Source organism: Colletotrichum jinshuiense, chromosome 3, assembly GCF_051148585.1.
Source record: "Colletotrichum jinshuiense chromosome 3, complete sequence".
Taxonomy (NCBI): domain Eukaryota; kingdom Fungi; phylum Ascomycota; class Sordariomycetes; order Glomerellales; family Glomerellaceae; genus Colletotrichum; species Colletotrichum jinshuiense.
This window is the reverse complement of record NC_139310.1, coordinates 35,682-53,202: the sequence shown is the minus strand read 5'-3', so window position 1 is coordinate 53,202 and position 17,521 is coordinate 35,682. Positions and strand designations below refer to the sequence as shown.

The following is a 17,521-nucleotide window of genomic DNA, read 5'->3' as shown; positions in this document are numbered from 1 at the left end:
ATTTAAGTGGCTATCAATCTTAAGTTCTTTTTATTTAGTCGAATGGAAGTAAACCCGATGCATGGAAATCAACTGTCTGCCTATGTACCTATGCTATTTGGTCTTCTGCGTGTACCATCAGGCGTTGTTGATTTTAGGCGGTTTGCAGCCACCGATACATCCAAGAATATATCTTAACATGTTGGATTACTCAGCCAGAATACGGTCAGGTAGTCAGGCCGTGGGAAGCGGAAGCAGTCGGGCCCGGAGATTCTTCCTCCGGGCTGCCAACGGCGATATCTTTACAACTGCCGCTTCCCCTGCCTAGCTTTCTTTTTCATTACACACAAAGAAGAATAAATCACCACTTTTTCTCTTTGATCTAAGTTAATTTACTACTCGTATGGGTATCTTGTGATACCAACATAACCCTGTTCCTCACAGGATTTATGTGCATACTGCGACGCTGTTGTCATTAAAATATGTATCTGCCAGGATTCAATATCTCGAATCTAAACTATGATGTAAAACTGCCAAGTGTAATCATTATGGACCAAAAGCTAGTGCTCTGGCTCATTTATGCAACATTCTACTTGGGACAGAGACGGCCGTTCTGTGTCGGGTAGTAATCTATCTGACCGGTGATGTACCAGTCTTCGCTTCCAACAGCAGTGGCGGCGTATAGGACTCCCCAAGGGTCATACTTCTGCTTAAGCTGGTACAGGTAGTCATAGTTGTTGCCATAGTAAGCCTGTTGCAAATTGGGCTCGTTGATATCCGCCTCGTTCAAGTACGCACCCGCACCAGGGCTTGCCTCACGCCAAGGCTGCAATTGCTCAAACAGCTTCTTGCTCGCAGTAGCAATATCTTCAGGGGTCGCCTCCTGGCTCCATGTTGCGCCCAACATAATATGCGCAAGTGTGTTGCGGAAAGCCGGGTTAACAGCGTTGGTCTGGTTAACGGAGGGGTTAACTCCTGTCTTGATGTTGTATCCTAGCACGTAGCCAGCCTCCTCGGCACTCTGGCGCAGCGCCTTTGTCTGTGCGGCTAGCTTAACTGGGTCCTCCCAGTTAGAGCGCGGGAAGAGGCGAGAGGCAGTATGGAAACCCCATCCACCGGCGGCCTCTGCCTCAGCACTCCAAGTGTTAAGGACGGTGTCGCGGACGCCGTTGAACTCGGTATACTTGACATCCGAGACGGGGATATGAAGCGCCGAAAGATTGGCAAAGAGCGGGGCCGAGACAGCTTGAAGTTTATCTGCATTCATGTCGATGCCTAGCTGGGGGAGCATAGAGAAGGTGCAATCGGTTGCACCGGCGCACATAAGAGACCAGTGACTAAACATACCGGCGTCGGCGTACTCGGGAAATACGGCGAAGACAGCGTCTACACCTGACCAGAAGGTCTCAATAGAGACGTTGCTCGTACTCTTAAAGCTGTAGCTAAGGGACGTAATAGGGGTCTTAGGGTAGGCGCGGATAACGAGAGAGGTGACAATGCCCCAGGTACTGCCGCCGCCGCCGCGGAGGGCGAAGAAGAGGTCTGGGTAGTTCTTCTCATCAACTGACACAAAACGGCCGTTGGGAAGAACGACTTCCATAGAGAGGACCTGATCGGCGCCAGTGCCGTATGCGGAAATCAGCGGCCCGTTACCGCCACCGGCAATGTAACCTCCCCCGATCCCAATAGTCTAGCCGTGGTCAGTTGATGTCCGTAGGGAAAGGTGAATGGGAGCAAAACTTACGCGAGCAATGCCACCAACAACCTGCAGACCCTGCTTGTCTGCAGCCTCGTAGATGTCGAGCATCGTGACGCCGGAACCAATTTTGAAGGCTGGACCCTTGTAGCCGGAGGGGCGGTGGTTGTAGTTGGCGCCGAGATATTGTATGCCTTGGAGGTGATGGGTCCAGATGGAGAGAGCGCCAGCCCCAGTGGACTTGCCGTTGAAGTCATGTCCCTTATTCTTAACGTTTAAACGAAGGTTAAGGTTGCGAGCGAAGTTGACCGCGAGCTGTATTTGAGCGACATTGGTAGCCTTCAGGACATAGGAAGGATAACCACCCTGAGTGCAGGTGGCGTTGGAGCGAGTAAAGCTAGGAGGCAAGCAGCTCACACCTTGGTAGATAGGGAAGTCCAAACCAGTAGGTTCAGACGCTCTGTAGGGGTTAGCAAGAGCATCCCAGCTGTTTCTTATGTTTTATAGCTTACTGGTAAGAGGGGCTCGACCAATTGGCAGTGACCGCGTCGCACTTGGCCTTGTTGTACTGAGGCCAGTCCTTGTAACACACGGCTGCGGATGGAACGCCGTCGACCAAGGCCAAGCCGGTCAATAGGTCGAACAAGAACCATGTTATAGGTGAAGGCCAGGAACGATCACCGGGGAAAGCCTTGCATGAGCGGGCCGCTCTCTTGGCAATAGCAGCATCCTCATCGCCAAAGTCAAAAAGACTCGTGTCACTGAGGTTGTAGTTTGTCAAGTTGGCGATGGCATCTGTGGTAAGTTGAGACACCTCAAAGTTGAAGTAGTCGATGCCCGACGACGCAGTGTTAGCAGCAACGTCTTCAACTGCAGGGGCTATTGTCTCGCTGGAGATGTCTTCACGGCAGAACGATTAGCACACAACTGCTTCCTGGAAATTGTGTGCGACAGGAAAAGAGGTGCACATCATGACGGTATAAACAGAAACGACGTACCATCATTCTGGATGGTTTGGGCTACTGCCAGATTGGCAAGCGACAAGGCCAAGAGAATCACAGAACGTGACATTGTGGCGAATAGCTTGATCTGCAATTTCCGAGTAGGATTTTGGGAAAAGCTATAGTGAATGGTCGGGCCGGGCAGAAAATGGCACGGAGCAGAATGGCTGAGGAAGCAAGAGCCAACTAGCTAGCTGGTGGTGCCAGAAACCCATGATCTTTATACGGAACTTTCCTTTCTCCTGGGGGTGGCCAGATGCCAGGCGAGACTCCGGCAATTTCGTCCGTGAGGTGGTTCATATGAGCATAGCCCACTCCTTACTCAATAGTCTGCCGGGGTCGAATTATGCAAGAATGCTGGCCTGGGGTCTGAACAGAGATATCGGTCAGGATGCGAGCTTGCGAAGTTTTCAACTTAGACTAGCTGTTCGCCGCCAGAAACTCTTTCCGTAAACAGGCCGAGGAGACTCCACTTCCCATTTGGCAACCCACCGGCCCGCTCGGGGTCACTGAAACTGTCGAAATCATTGGCTTCCGCCTTGATTTGACTGGGGAAGGAGCCAAGGTCTTCCTCACTTTGTCTCCTCACCCACCCGCTTTAGTGTAGGTAGACAATGTCTCCACAGTCTAGAGGCATCCCTCAAAGTAAATTGTACATCACGCCTGCCCTGTATTCTATGTAACAAACCTAGCATATCTCTTATCCTATCGACGCAAACCGATGTGCCGACTAGCCAGTAGCTCTACCTATCATTAAATCCGTTGTGCTTTCTAGCCAGAATTTCAAGGGTATACACGGCGATGCCGAAGAATTTCAACTGTAGTGAAATCTATGTTACGGCATATTTTTTTTCTAGCTAAGGGCACGGAACTATCACAACCGTCGGGTCAAAGTAACGGCATGTAGCTTAATTGGCAAAGTTTGACCCCAGATTCCACGTGGAAACCAATCCATGCCGCTCCCCTCGCAAGGACATCGGGTCAAAGTTGACAGTATGGGTATAGTGTATGATAAGGCGGGCCCCCCTGCCTGAACTTTGAAGGCCCAGCCGCCACTTCCGCCATCCGTGATTGTGGCAGAGACGAGTTGGTCTTGTTGAACCAACAACCAACAGACACCTAGTTGTCATGAGACGAGAAAAAAAAAGGGGGATTGGGAATGCATGTGAGGCATGCAACGGTCGGAGATTGCTGTCCTGTACTACGCCGCTGTGTTGCATGCTTTTCTTCATGTCGGGACCCACGTTTCTGCACCAACACCTCGCATCAATATTCTTTGCACCAACAAGTCCCTCCACCCCGGTTTACAGAATTCTGGGCATGCAACCACATAGAATCTACAGGGCTGTCAGTGGGGTTTTGCGCTTGACTTTCCTGTTGTGGTACGGCTTTCGGCAAGGATATGCACAGTCTTGCCACCGGGGATTCGGGTGAGGTTGATTTGTCGCATTTGCACCAACAAGTCGCATGGATATTAGATTAAGAGGAAGAGATCCATGAAGTATCATACGACCAGACCCGTTCGCTTACCAAACTCCCACAGTATGCATGGTTACAAGCTTGCAACGGTACGCATGCCTAGATATCAGCTTCAAGTGGGCATGTTTGACCAAGGCGGGCTCAGTACACCCGACTTGACAATCCTTTCAAAATCCCTGTGAGATGCGTCTTGCTTCCTTTTTATTTGTTCGGTCTTGAATTTCTAGAGAAGCTCCACAAAGCTCTTGCAGTCAACGAAGGAATGTCTCCCATGCTCATTGCGTTTTCTGATGGGGTTTTTGTCAAAGAAGTCTGGGCAGGCCACCAGGTTTTCAAAATTGTACATGAGCTATGCCACGGCAGCTCATGGTCATCTAAGTCTCAGATCGGTCGCATCGTTCCCACCGAGTCCGAAGCGCCGAGGAATATTTCCGATCCAACCGAGTTGACGCACAAGGATATCGAGGGACTTTGTTTGCTTGACACCCCAGAGAGTAAAAGAGACATCCGAGAATTCAAGTAGAAGCCATCAGAAGTACAAGAAAACATCAAAAAAATGAGAGTACTCATAAGGCATATCGAAGGTAATCCTGACCGGGAAGCAACCGATGGAGCAGGCGTTGAGAACATAATTTAAGGGATGTTACGCAATGGTTAGAACACTAACGTCAAAGATATGATCCGTGACCGAACTGGTTAGGGGCGTGATTCCACTTGAAATTTTCCTCTTGTCCGTTGCCCCTTCTCGGAGGCGACAAGTGGGAGCCATCCTTCTCCCAACCATGTCCCTGGGATCAGAAATTTAGTGTGTCACACCACGCTGTGCCGCAGGCCTAAATACCCCGGGAATTGCAGACTGGAAGTTTCCCTAATGATGAATTGTGAGAAGAATTTATTCTTAAGCACGATGTTTAACTAAATGAATGTGGCCCATCGTTCCGACCCGCCACCTACACTGTCCCTTATATCTGGCCTGACCCTAAGGGACACTATTTGAGACGGGTCACATCTAGTCATTCTCTCGATTTCGTTCTAATGCGAGTATCTATCCTTCTTTACATTAAGTGTGGCTCAGTGTACACTTTTGTTAGTAAAGGCTTACCAGACAAGTCATCATGGCTGTAGAGCCATCCAGCTGGCTCCAGAACTTAGGCATCGCTATTGAGATTGTCTGTCCTGCCCTCGCCTTGATCGTTACTGCACTACGACTATACATCAGGATCGATACGAAGAATCTTGGTTGGGGTATGCCATAGTGACAAGCATTCACGACACACTGCTAACAGACAGACTCACAGATGATGCGTGTATCTGCGCCGCATTGGCCCTTACCATTGGCCTGGGCGTCGGTTCTATTATTTGTACGGCCACCTGGTTCGAACACACGAGTTACTGATTTCTGAGAGTTGTGCAGGCATAAAAGAACTTTACATCGGCATACACTACTGGGATGTCCCGCTGCCCATGGACCCCAGGACCGGTATGCTGTGGATTTTCATTGTCGGTACTATCTACAATCCCATCCTGGCTCTCGCAAAACAGTCAGTCCTCATCTTCCTGCTCCGATTTTCTGGTGTCAAGCACGTAGTCCGGAACGTCATCTGGGCTACAGCAATATTCAATATTGCTCTGATGATTGCAACTTTTCTCGTCCTTATCTTCCAATGCACGCCAGTTGAGGCGACTTGGAACAAAGCGGTGCCCGGGAAGTGCATTGATGGGTTCGCTTTTGCTATCACGGCGGGAAGTTTGACCGTCCTTACCGATATCATTATCGTTGGTCTTCCATTCTATATCTTCCTTGGGCTCAAAATGAACAAGAAGAAGAAGATTGGCTTGATGGTCGTGTTTGCATTGGGTATTATGTGAGTCGCATATGAACTGGTCTTACCTATGAACTCCATCTAACTTAAATGCTTATACAGTGTCACTGCCGTCAGCGTCGTTCGTCTATACTTTCTCGCAGTAAACTTCACCGACATGAGCCCAGACAAAAACTTTTCCCTTGGATTTTGCGTCTCGCAGATAGAATGCAGCTTGGCCATTATTACTGCTTCCGCCCCCGCCCTGTGGCCCCTCATCCGTCGGTGGATGCCGCAACTCAAATCTACGAAGAACTACGAGTACTACAACCGGAAATACCACACAGGTCAACAGGGCTGGATAAGAACAGGAGATGGTCCTAGTACAGTGCCCGACGCTGGGGATTCTATCGGAATGGACGATATGAACGGACAAAGGGCCCAGACCGAAGTGCGTTCGAACACAGGGTCTTTCCCGCATGATTCTGATGAGGAGTTGATGAAGGGCACTGGCATTATACGGACCACCAACTTTGTTGTCACGAGCGAGGTGGACTCCCGACGGAATACGTTGGTTCATGCCGGGACTACGGCGAAGTAGAAGACCGCCCGTAGTGCTTTTAATGCTTTTTAAACGAATATATTGTCCACTTGACTAGTCTGATGAGCAACTGGGTTTCAAGCTCGTCTAATCTTTATTAAGATCTAGCTAGAATGTCTCCAATATATTCGAAAGGGATTAATCCATGACATGTACGAAACTCGGCGGCGTCGGCATGTGTCCTTGAGTAGAGCCTATTCCTTGAGCGTCTATTATGCTGGATGGAATACCCAACAATCTAGCTTACAATTTGGGGTCCCCTATACCGTCAGTGGTCGATGGTGGAAATGAAATCGCCTTCTCTATTGTTGTAGTTACGACTCATATTTAGTTCTTTTTTTATGTAGTGCGTTCAAAACAGATGGTTGTCCTCGTTGAATGGATTGAACATGCGTCGTTGATGACCGAGTCGACCTCGCTGTCATTAGGAGCATAGTATTAGCGCCGATATTGTTTCATTCGCGGGTCATACAATAGTGCCAGCCGTCAAGTCCTCTGCTTCTTGAGCACTATATGTCGTAGCAGCTGCCTAGAAGAACCTCATGTTTTTCCTGAGTCGCCATCCTACAGAGTCGCACGAGAGTTAGCCACAATATTACGGTGTTAGTGAAGCTGGTAATTGCGCTAGGTGGTTCATAGCTTACCGCAGGAATTGTAAACCGGTAGAAATTCCTCACGGTTGGTCGGATGGATTAAATGGCGGGCAGCTCAGCTGTTTTATCCGCCGCACACAGCATCCCCCATACGATCCCCCTTATGCTTCCAACGGTTAGCGCTGCTTATTCCCATAGCATACAATGGTTAGTGCAGAAGGACAGATGTGCTTACTCTAGGGGCGATGCTTAGGTTTGAAAATTACTTGACTTGTCCCGAGCTGTGAGGGCTAGCTGAAAGGATTATTCCGATAGTCCCTCGAGTTGTGTCATCCTTGTTGCGATGAGGTCCACTGTCAAGTGTAGTGATTTGTGACGAACAGTAACAGTTACAAGCGGAAGCAATTAATGAGATGCATCTTGCCATTTGCCTTTGCATCCGTATTGTGTGACGACCCACTTTTAACATCTCTTTTTGGTCTTGGTGCAGGCTGGGTAATCGATTCGTTGCAAGGTTGCCTAAGATGCTCCGCCATCCTCAGCCGCCATTTCCCTCAGCAACCTCCAACCGCCGTCGAACTCTTCCGCTAACAAATCAATCCCAATGGACTATTCAAGAACCCAACAACCTTTATATTACGAAACAGTGGAGCCCTACCTGAGCCATGGTAGCCTTTCAGGAAACAGAGAATACTTGGCCCAGATCTTGAAAACTTGGAGTCCTGAAATCGACCCGCACAACGATATCGGATGGGCCCTACAGGCGGCCATTTTTCAAGGAGACGACAGCGCAGTGCAGATGATTATTGATGCTGGAGTGAGCCCCACGTTGCAGGAGACACAGGATCCTGGTTTCACACCACTCCTAGCCGCTTCACAATATGGTAGGCTTCAGGTCGCAGAATTGTTGTGGCAACTGGTCGGTCCCGAAGGACGGTTCTTCCCTAGCAGAACAATCAGACCAAACCAGCTCACCTGTCTGCGGGTTGCAGCCCGAAACAACCATGCGGATCTGACGGGCTATTTCCTTGACAAGTGGGATGGTTGGGGCGACGAGAAGCGTCGGGCGTTACACGACGCGGCATCCGCATGGTGCGAGAAGTCCGTGACTCTCTTGCTGTCCAAGGTGTCTTTTGAGACCAAAGAAATCCAAGATTCTCTGGAACGGGCGGTCAGAAAAAGAATGATCCTTCCCGAAAACGAAACGAAACCAATGCCAACTGCCGAAGACCACAGCTGCCAGCAACGCCTAGTATGTCGACTAATAGACGCTGGGGCAAACCCGAATGGAGAGGACAGCTATAACCGTTGGCCTTTGATACATATCGCCTCATTATCTAGAGATTGCGTTGGTGCATTGAAAGGGCTCTTGGGCAAAGGTGCAAATCCCAATCGTCAAGATCATCATGGCAAGACGGCCCTTCACCGTCTATTCACCAGATCCAACCAATATCGCCCCGAAGATAACACTCTCCAGATCCTTCTACAGCACGGCGCCTTACCAGAGCTAGCAGATAGGACTGGAGAGACACCTTTTCATGCAATCTCGCGGATGGGAACCTACGAACAGCTGCAGTTATGTCTCTCACATTGCCGCGCACCCGACGCTGAGAGCGCAAAGCTACAAAATTCGCACGGAGAATCATTACTACACTACGCTGCAGCTGGTGGGAAAGGGGATATCATCGACTTCCTGTTGCGCTCTGGCCTAGATGTAAACATGGTAAACAAGAACGGGTGGACACCCCTGATGTGTGCCTTGGCGCCAACCAAAGAGAAGACGACACGCTGCACTTACCAGACAGCAAAATCCCTGATTCTGCGTGGTGCCAGCGCTCGAGTTGTGACGGATGAAGGATGGACTCCTCTGCACGCCATGGCATCATGGCCTATTATCGAGGGCCTAGAGATGAGGGCAGAGGTTGCGAATCTTGCCCAGCAGCTCATCTCGGGTGGTGCGCCCATCGACGTCAGATCTAGGGTGATTAGCAATCCTACCACAACTGCAGCGTCGATATACAATATATGGGGTTTCAGAATGTGCGAATTTGTCGAGAATGCAGACACATTACTGCAAGAAGATATGGGGCCAGCAGACAACACCACGCCGCTCATATGGGCAAGCAGAGAAAATGCAACAGACATCGTTGACGCTATTACGGCGCACCTGATCTGTACAAATATCAAAGGCGCCGCCTAGCTTTGTGGGCGGTTTTAAGCGCGTAGAAATATTGCGAAGGCGCAGAAAAGTAATGGAGATAACTAGTTCAAGATTTGATTTTGTTATTATTAAAGCACTCCAAACCCTGTTAATAATGTGTACAAAGAGCTTATGTTATGTTAACATATGAGACTGAATCCTCAGTGAATTGAATGAGGGGCCTTTAAACAAAAAGAATTTTATTCATTCTAATTGTTTTCACTTTGGCGTTAATTCATCATCTTCTTTTCATTATTATTCTCACCAACTTGGATACGCCATTTCATCGAACGGCGCCCTGCAGGATAATTGGAATGCTGCGGGGTAAATTCGTACGAGTTCCCATCGATCAGAAAGTTGACGTCTAGTTATCTTTTCGTTGTTAAACCGCCTTGACTTATTCCAGTCTTTATCTGAACATGCATAGAAGGACATAACCAAGAATGATCATGCCGAGAAAGACCATGGACCATGTGATCAATCCGCGGTGGATCGTCGCCTGGAATTGAGGCATCCCAAGATAAGGTGTAGTTAAGCGACCCATTTCATGATTAAGAAACAGCATGTTTTTGGAGTCGGGACAGAGACAGATGCTTCAAACTGAGTACTTTAGGGAACTGCAGCAAACCCAGTCTCGTTCGGATTCATAGGAATAACGATAGCTTCATGCACAAGGTAGGAAGTGGCTCCCTGGTGATGAAATATCCAGGAGTTGATATCTCAAAAGGGGATACGCGGCACAAGGTTGCTTGAACGACAAGAGTGACTGTGAGGCCAAGGATGTTCCCACCCGCACTTTGGTGGTGGTGAGACTATCGTGTGACTTCCTACTTCCTATTCAGGACCTTGGTCTGGAGTTCGGGCAGTTATCTCTAGATCACGATCCCAATAAGGTTAAGGACTGAGACCATTTTCGCCGCAGATTTAGGCTCTAGAATGTGACCCATACTCTTGGCGTCAGTTCGATCAGTCAGTGAAATACCAGGATGAGCGCCCGGTTGATGCCTGCGAATACGCGCCTGCAGACCAGATGCAGTGAGACTTGGGCCTGGGGTAAGCATGTTGACCCCTGCGTCGCTCAGTTTGCGTCAATATCCAGACAAGCCCTTAGAAAGAAGCTACCACAAAGGGAACAGAATATCAGTCGCTAAATGGAGCCAAGCGAGAAACGGGGAGTAGAGGTTGCCCGGTACATCGGGAAGCTCTTAGAAGCGGCAGGACCCGCCCTTCCATGGTTTCTGGATTTATTGAGCCTAGGGATTAATCAACCTTTTCAAGCTGCTTAGTAGTGAATGTAATTTATAGATAGTTTAACAACTCTAATAGGAAGCCCGAATAATGGCGAGAACCCTAAAAGCCTGCTCGGGAAGAACCACATCTAGCTGCAAGGTGCAGTTTTCTTTTATGTCGCAATGCCATCCGCGAACATCAATACTACCTACTTAGTATTGCCGTTTTTGATCATGCAGGACGCGCCACGTAGGTAATGAGGTTTTATGTGGGTTGAGCAATACTGACTTAATGGCCTATCGTTTGTCTTTCCTGTTACAACGGGACTTTGTCTGACGTGACGCAGGTATATACCTGTCCATCTCACTGCAAAGTACTAATAACGATGCGCCATGCACCGTGGCATACCAAGTCCCACTATCCCCAGGTAGGTAGGTAATAAGACACCTAAATGACACTCCAAGGCTGTCGGAGTCTGGAGACCAACTCGTGCCCCTGACGAATGGGGACCGTCTCTAGGAACCGCGGGCAGTTGGGTATTACCTCTGCATAGCAACGACTGTGATGGACCTGCGGAGCGCCCATCTCGCTTAAGAAGATGTACACAGGCGGCACAATCCCCTTCCCCGTGCTGCGCTTTTCCACTGGGGGACACGCCGGAGCAGGTGGGTGAAGGGCTGGGCGGCGGCGAAAGCAGCCGCATACGCAGGAGGGAAGGAGAGCCCCGGTGCGATCTGGTGGATGTGCTCGGGACGATGCACGAGGCCCAGGAAGGCACGCGCAAAAGAGGGATACGGGATATAGGCTATCTTCATGGTCATAGGCATAAGCAAGGGCTGGCTGGGACGGTTGTTATTGTCGACCGGGACGCCGCTGCTCTGCCAACGATGCACATCTATGGCGTTACAGAGCAGATCCCACACCGCGACATACCCCGCTATCTGGCTGTCGTCATAAGGCCGCCACTCCTATTTCCGGATTTTGAAGCCGCCGTATATATCTGGCCTACGTATCAGCGTATAAGCTGCTGTACCGCAGAGTTGGTTTGGTGGTATTAAACTCCTGAAATCTATGTAGCAAGTCCATCCAGCCGACGTCATCGAAATCATTTGAATAATAAAAAGGTACTAAGAGTCCTAAGTCGCCGACTACATTATGAATATAGTTGTTGAACTTTATCCTCTTGTTTATGCTTCCATAAAATTACAGCCACCGTTAGGATTGTATTGGGTGCACCCTTTCTCCTTAGCCTATCTCGCCGTGCCTATAGGCTAGTAGTTAGGTCTATATTGTTTGTGATGATAGCAAAAGTTTGACATGTCGGAGTGCAATTTCAGCTAAAGAGGGTTTAGAAATCTAGCTCAGCATGATATAAAAATTGCTGAAAACGCTCTATTAACACCATAAAACACAATCATGTTAGAGGTTAGTATTTAGATACCCACAACTCTTTTGAAGTATTAAAGATCGTTATCACTTATAAGTTCTACCTATAAGCACAAGGCAAAAACAAAGCTTCAAGCTATTTAAGTTGTGTTTTTTGTGTTAGAAGTTAAAGTCCTGGGCTTGGTGTTTAATTCGGCAAACAGATGAACTTTGTAGTATCTGCAAATATATTAACCCGGATGAAACAAGAACCCCACGGCAAGAGATAATATTCAGATAACCAATAACTCGATGCTCCCTTGTGGATTAACTCAATGTAGGCATGGTTCTAAAAATGTAGATATTACACGAGAATCTCCATTGATCCCCGGAATGATCTAATCTTCCCCGCAATGCACCTCGGCTCGCTTAGCTCGCCTGAGGCAGCCCCACAAGTCGTAGACTCCAGTCGTTGGCATTCCGGCTCAACCCGTTTTGAGGGATTTGCTGCACTCACATGGGCCTCTTTCTGTGTGACAGAATGAGGCAATTTATGGTGATCGCCACGCACAATGTTAGATTAGTCCAATCATGACTTCGACGAAAATGAAAATGCTTAGAATTCTCCCTACATTGGACTAGTGAAGCTGACAAGAGAAACGTTACACACCCATGTTTAGACTAACTTTGGAAGCTGACGTGAGATCAAGACTAATAGGGCTCAACGTGGAGCAGGCATACGTGGATTACCTAGTCGTCTACAAATACTCCAGGGGGGGCGAAGACAAAAAGTAGCTCACGTGGAAAAATACAACCGAGCTTTGAAAACAAACTGATGACAAGCTGTTGCTATCTTGTACAACAGCTTCACCTATCTATATTTTTCAACTTCTCAATCGAAGGTTATCTTCTTACAAAAACAACAATACGCCGAGACATCATTATAAAATGCCTATCGACTTCAATCTCAGCTCCACCGAAGCGCAAGTCCGCAAGATTGCTGCTGAATTTGCCCACGATGTGCTCAGACCTGCGCATGCCGAGTATATTGTGCACGCGGAACAGCACAAGCGTTTTCAAACTACTCAGTCAACCTACAAGACAGCAGTGGAACGTGGAATAATCAAAGGGCAGGTTTCGACACCTCTGGGTGGTGCTAGCGGCTCACTGGTAGAGGCTGCCATCATGGTCGAAGAGTGCTGTAAGGAATTTTAAAACTTTTCAATTGTTTGTAGATTAGTACGGTAAGGGTGATTTGATGAAATCACAGATAAAGCGACTGCTTATGACGTAACGTAGCAGTACTGCTAAACAAAATCGCACCTGAAGCAAAGGACTGAAGTTGATATTGACTTATCTCTAATAGACGCGGTTGAACCGAGCGCTTCTCTTACCATCTTTGCGACAGGGTTAGGTTTGACTCCTCTGAACCTTACACAAAAGCCAGAGCATCGTGACTTTCTGGAGCCATTTCTCAGCAGCCAGGGGTCGCCATTAGCGTCACTTGTGTTCAGCGAACCAGATGGGGTAGCAAACTACCTAGAAAAGGGCGCGCCAGGACTTAACACTACGGCTTACCGCGAGGGGGACGAATGGATCATCAACGGGGAGAAGATCTGGGCGACAAACAGCGCAGGTTGGGACTTCAGGGGCGCTGATCTGGCATGTGTGGTCTGCCGCGATGTGACCACCACAACTAAGCCAGACGCGAACCCAGAAGACAGTATCATGATCATTCTGGTCACCCGCACGGATCTTGAGCGCAGTGGTGAGGGGAGCTTTCAGGTCCTGCGCCATGTTTCGACAGCTGGACACACCTCTACTTCCGGGCCTCACATCAAATACACCAATGTCCGCGTGCCAGCAAAGAATGTCCTCTGCTCACCCGGAGAAGGTGCGGCGATTGCTTCAGGCTCTTTTGATTGCAGCGCCGTGCTCGTCGGTGCCATGTCAGTTGGACTGATGCGTGCCGCTTTTGACGCTGCCCTCTCCTTTGCCAAGGAAGATTGTCGGGGAGGTAGCGTTCCTCTATTGGAGCGGCAGTCTGTTGCAGATATTCTCTCCGGTATCAAGATGCAGACCGAGGCATGCCGAGCATTGACGTGGAAAGCAGCCCATGCCTTGGAAAATGGACCGGGAGATTACAACGCCCGCCGTGAGTTAGCGCTAGCAGCTAAGGTATATTGCAGTGATGCTGCTGTCAAGGCTGTAGTGGACGCCATCAGCGCAGTCGGAGTGTAAGATTACATTCATCTTATTTGATCAGTGACAGCTATAGGAGTCCGGCTAACACGCAGTCGCAGGACCGCCTATGATACAGACCAGCCGTTTGCAGAGCTTCTTAACAGCGCTATGGTTCTTCCAATTTTTGATGGGGGCAATGTGGGTATCCGACGAAGACACATGCAACAGCTGATGCTCGCCCCTAGCTACGATGCTTGGTCATCGACATACGGACCCGGCCGGTGACGGAATTCATACGTGTTTTGTTTTTGTGTCTAACATCTTTTATTTCAGAAACCGTAGGGAAAATAGAGATATATCATTTATTTAGGCACTATACAAATTGGTATTGCACAGTATTTCTAAAAAATCATCTTCCCAAATAAGACCAGGCCAATTATTTAATCTCCGCTGGCTGGGTCTTCTGATTTAAGTAAATTTTCAAGAAGTGACAGGGGGCTTCAAACACCACTTCAAATTCACTTGCATGTGATTTGAGCACACTCGACTTGTCGGAGCGGTTAAGGAATATTTCCCAGTTGTTATTTCCAATATTTCAAGAGAGTCAAGTAGAAGCTAGAAGCATTGAGAACCTTTACCTGAAGGAAAATTTGAGCTGTTCAATTAGGCACTTGCGTGAGGTGCTTTGACTTTGATTCAATTCATTGTTACCTAAGGGAACTTACAAATCAAGTTGTTACTGCATCTGGTGACCTTGACTCTTAAAGTCCAGTTCTGTCCAAGAGAAATATAACCTTTTGTCTTGGTGAGGTAGTCCGTCTTCAAAACTTTGAGAGGCAAGGGCATCAAGCTTTTCCTTGTTAATACAGATATTGGGTGATAGTGCCCAACGATAGTATTTACTGCTATTTACTTAATGGTTGTACTTCTATAATATTAAGTTCTTACCTTGTTATAGTTTGGAGCGGCGTGAGGCTGCTACCCACCATTCCGCTACGGCTGACTACCTTCATCCCGTTTAAGTGGCCGGCCTGCGCGAGGTTGTCAATCGCCCTACGCGAAGTCGGCGTATATAAGCCGATATCGCGCAGCTCACTTAGCTAAGATATATCAGGCCGCTTCCAACACTGAATTGCTTCCGCTGGAAATACTGCTTCGTGATATAACTACTTGCTATAAAGTCATTACATTAAAGTTTAGGGAATTCGCAGAAGTCGCGAAGTGAAGCCCTTGTAGTCCGCTGTAAGCCACTGCTATAAAAGCTAACTAAAGCCAGCTAATAACAACTCATTCTTACTAATCTCAACAGAATCTGGTGCCAGTATTAGAAAGCTAGAGGCTGAGAGGAACTAGCTCTGAATTTATGTGAGGGGACGAATGATCATGTCCTGACCCAGCCTGATGGGGAGGGACTGACGTCTATCGGATTGACCGGTGCGCCGCGAGGCAGACACGAAACAGGCAGACAGGCTCTTTGATCACGAAGTGTACCAAAAAGCGGTGGCGTAAGACGCAGGTGCCTGCACCTCATCTAAAATGCCTTTGATTTGATCTCGGCCTTCGGCACACACTGCTGTCCCGAGAAAGGTCTCTCTTGATGATATCCAGGACTTGCCAAAACAATTAGTTGCCATCACAGGCACCTATTTACGTAAATATGTCCTAGTCAAAAAGGCCCGACGCAAATATATTTTTCCGGCGGTGTGGCAATGGGTCATAGCATCAACAAGTGGTGGGCGTCAGTCTCAATGCTAGACCCATATTGTGAAACTCCGGAACCCCTGACGACGCTTTTTCCATGTAAGGCGACAGATTGATGTGCGTAATACCTCGCGCTTTCCGGGAGTGGTCCGGAACGCGGATTTTTACATCGAAAGGACTTAATAGAACCAAGGAAAAGATACTTCATCGTCCGGAATCGTCCCTGTAAGGATACGGATATCTCGCCAATGGTGTGCGAACAGAGAATATTCCTGGTTTTGTTTCGACTGTAATTGTGAAGAACCAGACTTCTGCTCCGGGGGTTGGCAAAGTCTACAAAGAGCTTCTTCTTTATTCCAGCTCTTTGGTCCCCATCAATCAACATACCACAAGTTAGGGGGTCAATAGAGAAAGCAAAGCCTTTCCGTATGTCGTGCGGCAGGTAATCTCATGTGACTCGCAGAAAGACTGGCGGCGGTGCCCTGATGGGAGCTTAAGTTTTTCTTCGTTATTTCTGTCAAATTCGAACAGGTCGCTGGGTGCAGAAAGTTGTTCGATAAATAGTTCCGCTTCTCGCCGCGGACCAAAACGCTTGACTATACTCCTTAAGAAGAAATGCAGTATAGCGTGACCACCATGAGAACAAGAATAAGTATGTGGGTAGTGTGGAGTGTGCTAGCTAACTACTCCTTGCTTTCAAAATTTTGCTGCTATGTTTCAGTCATGAATAGAAGGCCGCTAATGCCACCTTAACTCCCCTAGCATGTCTTTGTCCGTTAGGTTGAGGAATCGCATCAACACGAAGGGATGGCCACTGAGACTTCGGTGGCCATCATGCCGCTGAAGCAGCAAGATCATGGCCCTGTGGACGGCAGCCAACTCCGGTAGACTACCTCGTGTTTTCTGTCTGTCTTCGTGGACATCTATTGCCTCAAAGAAGCGAAAGCCGGGACCCGGGCCCTCGGCTCCAGGCGTCGGATGCCGAGAGATCCAAGCGTCGCTGTCCCGGGCTCTAGACCGCACTAAAGGTCGGTGAGACAATGTCATAAAGCCGCCGTCGTCCTCGCTAATGACACGGAGCTAATTGTCCGCTTTTCTTCTCTAGCCAGTTCATTTCGCGCTTATCTCGCGGTTAAAATGTCCGCAAATAATAATGTCCATCTACTGATTTAGATTGCTTGTTTGTCTCCTAGTCTTGAAAAGTACCGTCTCATACGTTCTCTCTTCTTTCGTCACCGGCCAAAAGCACGACATTGTCACACCAATCATTCATCGATATAAACAGCAGCTCGCAACATTTGGGGGGAAGATGTCTGAAACCAAGGAATTCACGCCTAAGACGGCTACTCCTAGCGACAGTGAAGCTGAAGTCGTCGAGAGTTCTGTCAGCCCTGCAGGGTTCGAAAAGTCGTACCCAGAAGGCGGTGCCAAGGCTTGGCTAACAGTCTCTGGCGCCTCAGCATCACTCTTCGTTTCCTTTGGATGGGTGAACTGTGTCGGCATTTTCCAAGATTATTACCAGGAAAATCAATTGCGCGACTACACCCCGTCTGAGATCGCATGGATTCCCGCTTTACAACGTAATAACTTTTCCCTCATTTTGTATTCCTAATCAGTCAGTCCCCGTCTTCATGTACAATCACATCTAGTATATCTTTTCTGTACTTAACAAGATATTGGCGAAGTACTA

General features: G+C 48.4%; 3 protein-coding genes across 3 annotated transcripts; 2 read left to right on the top strand and 1 right to left on the bottom strand.

Moving 5' to 3' along the window:
* Positions 1–568: 568 nt before the first annotated feature.
* Positions 569–2,746, bottom strand: EsH8_III_000011 (FAD-dependent oxidoreductase; the record flags this gene model as incomplete). Its single annotated transcript, XM_083261736.1, has 4 exons — positions 569–1,669; positions 1,724–2,135; positions 2,188–2,575; positions 2,674–2,746. The coding sequence occupies 4 exons, from the start codon at positions 2,744–2,746 to the stop codon at positions 569–571; spliced, it is 1,974 nt and encodes a 657-aa protein (XP_083122223.1).
* A 2,524-nt stretch (positions 2,747–5,270) lies between these two features.
* On the top strand, positions 5,271–6,558 carry EsH8_III_000010 (uncharacterized protein; the record flags this gene model as incomplete). Its single annotated transcript, XM_083261735.1, has 4 exons — positions 5,271–5,400; positions 5,454–5,516; positions 5,570–6,020; positions 6,081–6,558. 4 exons carry the CDS (start codon positions 5,271–5,273, stop codon positions 6,556–6,558), a joined length of 1,122 nt encoding a protein of 373 aa, XP_083122222.1.
* Positions 6,559–12,894: 6,336 nt separating this feature from the next.
* On the top strand, positions 12,895–14,415 carry EsH8_III_000009 (acyl-CoA dehydrogenase family protein; the record flags this gene model as incomplete). Its single annotated transcript, XM_083261734.1, has 3 exons — positions 12,895–13,147; positions 13,313–14,183; positions 14,250–14,415. The coding sequence occupies 3 exons, from the start codon at positions 12,895–12,897 to the stop codon at positions 14,413–14,415; spliced, it is 1,290 nt and encodes a 429-aa protein (XP_083122221.1).
* Between the last annotated feature and the right edge of the window lie 3,106 nt (positions 14,416–17,521).